This window comes from Geospiza fortis, unplaced genomic scaffold (assembly GCF_000277835.1).
Source record: "Geospiza fortis unplaced genomic scaffold, GeoFor_1.0 scaffold491, whole genome shotgun sequence".
Taxonomy (NCBI): Eukaryota; Metazoa; Chordata; class Aves; order Passeriformes; family Thraupidae; genus Geospiza; species Geospiza fortis.
In genome coordinates this window covers 363,244-365,097 of record NW_005054390.1, presented here as the reverse complement: position 1 = coordinate 365,097, position 1,854 = coordinate 363,244, and the positions used below count along the sequence as shown (strand labels likewise).

The 1,854-nt window shown below is 41.3% G+C and overlaps 1 protein-coding gene across 1 annotated transcript in view; it reads right to left on the bottom strand.

Annotated features, from left to right (window-relative positions):
* Window positions 1–419, bottom strand: part of SLC1A1 (solute carrier family 1 member 1) — a 42,528-nt gene extending 42,109 nt beyond the window's left edge. Inside the window, exon 1 of the mRNA XM_005425586.3 lies at window positions 125–419. Within this exon, the coding sequence (XP_005425643.2) occupies window positions 125–419 (295 nt within the window). The remainder of the gene's footprint in view (window positions 1–124) is intronic.
* Between the last annotated feature and the right edge of the window lie 1,435 nt (window positions 420–1,854).

Here is a 1,854-nt window from a genome sequence, read left to right as displayed (position 1 = left end):
CTAAATCCATGCTGACTGGGTCTGATACCCTGGCCATCCTGTAAATTCTTTGTGATGGCACTTAATATAAACTGTTCCATTATTTTGCCAGGTACTGAGGTCAGGCTGACTGGTCTATAATTACCAGGATCTTCCTTTGCACCCTTTTTGTGAATGGGTATCACATTGGCCAGTTTCCAGTCATCCGGAACCTCACCAGTGAACCAGGACTGTTGGTAAATGATGGAGAGTGGCTTTGCAAGCTCATTTGCCAGCTCTCTCATTACCCTGGGGTGGATCTCGTCTGGTCCCATAGATTTATGAACATCCAAGCATTTCAGTAGTTCTTTGACTGCCTCCTCTTGGATAATGGGGGGAGCATTCTGCTCCCTGACATCATCAACCAGCCCAGGCAGGCAGGTGTTTTGAGGGCACGTCATCTTCTAACTAAAAACTGAGGCAAAGTAGGCATTAAGCACTTCTACCTTCTCCTTGTCTCCAGATACTAAGTTCCCTCCCTTGTCCAATAAAGAACAAAGGCTGGTCTTATCCTTCCTTCTAGCATTAATGATTTGTAAAAGCATTTCTAACTATCCTTTACAGAAGTCGCCATTCTAAATTCAAACTGAGCTTTGGCCTCCCTAATTTTTTTTCTGCATACTCTAACAGCCTTCTTGAATACTTCCTTAGAGACCTGACCCTCCTTCCAATGCTGATACATCCTCTTTTTATTCCTAAGTTCCTCCAAAACCTCCTTGCCCAGCCAGGCTGGACGTTTACCCCGCTGGCTGATCTTTCGGCACACAGGGACAGTCTATTAACTAAGTGATTAGGCTCTTCATAATTTCACATTATACGCTGCACAGATGTGACAGACTAAAACAATTACTTCTATCATTTTGGTGAGTCTTAACTGGATTAACCTCACAGCAGATGACTTATGGAACTGAAAAGGCTAGCAAACAAAGTTCACTGACTTGATTTCAAACACAATACGAAATATTCAATATAAACATGTCAAACTGCAGCACAGGCAGGATGGAGTTTTGCAGTGTGATACATTCTCAGTCCTTTAGTAATATTTTATAAACCAATTCTGTCTGCTCTCTCCATAGAGTTTCTCTTATCACTTACTGTCTCTTAGTGCAAAGAAATATAGTGCCAACTACAGAACACTAAAAGTGCGGAAGAATATATTACAAAGGCTTATAAACATATTATTTCAGCTCTATTGCATTATTTTTAATACTTTCTAATGTTACACATTTTACTGTTTTACACTCTATCTTCCAATAAACATACTGATGTGGATAGAAAAAAGACGATTCTTGGATAAACTGCAGGCAACCACTAAGGTATAAGAGTTTCAGGGGTATAATTACATGGTAACTAATCTTAACTCTATGGTTGCTTGTGTTAGCCAGACTACCGGCTTGCTTACAAAGACGTGTGAAGAAAAATTCTCTCAGAAATCTTCCAGAAGAGAGTTTCCATATCAGCCTTTGATTTACTGAAGAATATTTAGTAGCAATGTATAAGAGAATGCTTGTCCTCTGCCTTGGTGAGACCCCTTGATGCTCTCTGATTATCCTGTTGAGGGTGCAGTGGTTGTAAACTCCTTCACACAAGTTACACATTTTCATCTGACTGTAGTGTGAGAAAAGTTCAGGAAGACAGTGACTCCTTGTGATGGACCTTCAGGAATGAAGGCAAGGTAGAATGTTGGCCAGAGGGGTAAAAATCAGCTACTCCAGTGTGGGTGCCCTCCCTTTACTCACAGTAAGTTTGAAGGCTACTACAAACAGCAAACCCACATAACTCCTGCTACTTTTTGTGCTGCAGTAGCCTGAAACCGGGCTGATAACATAGGGCAGC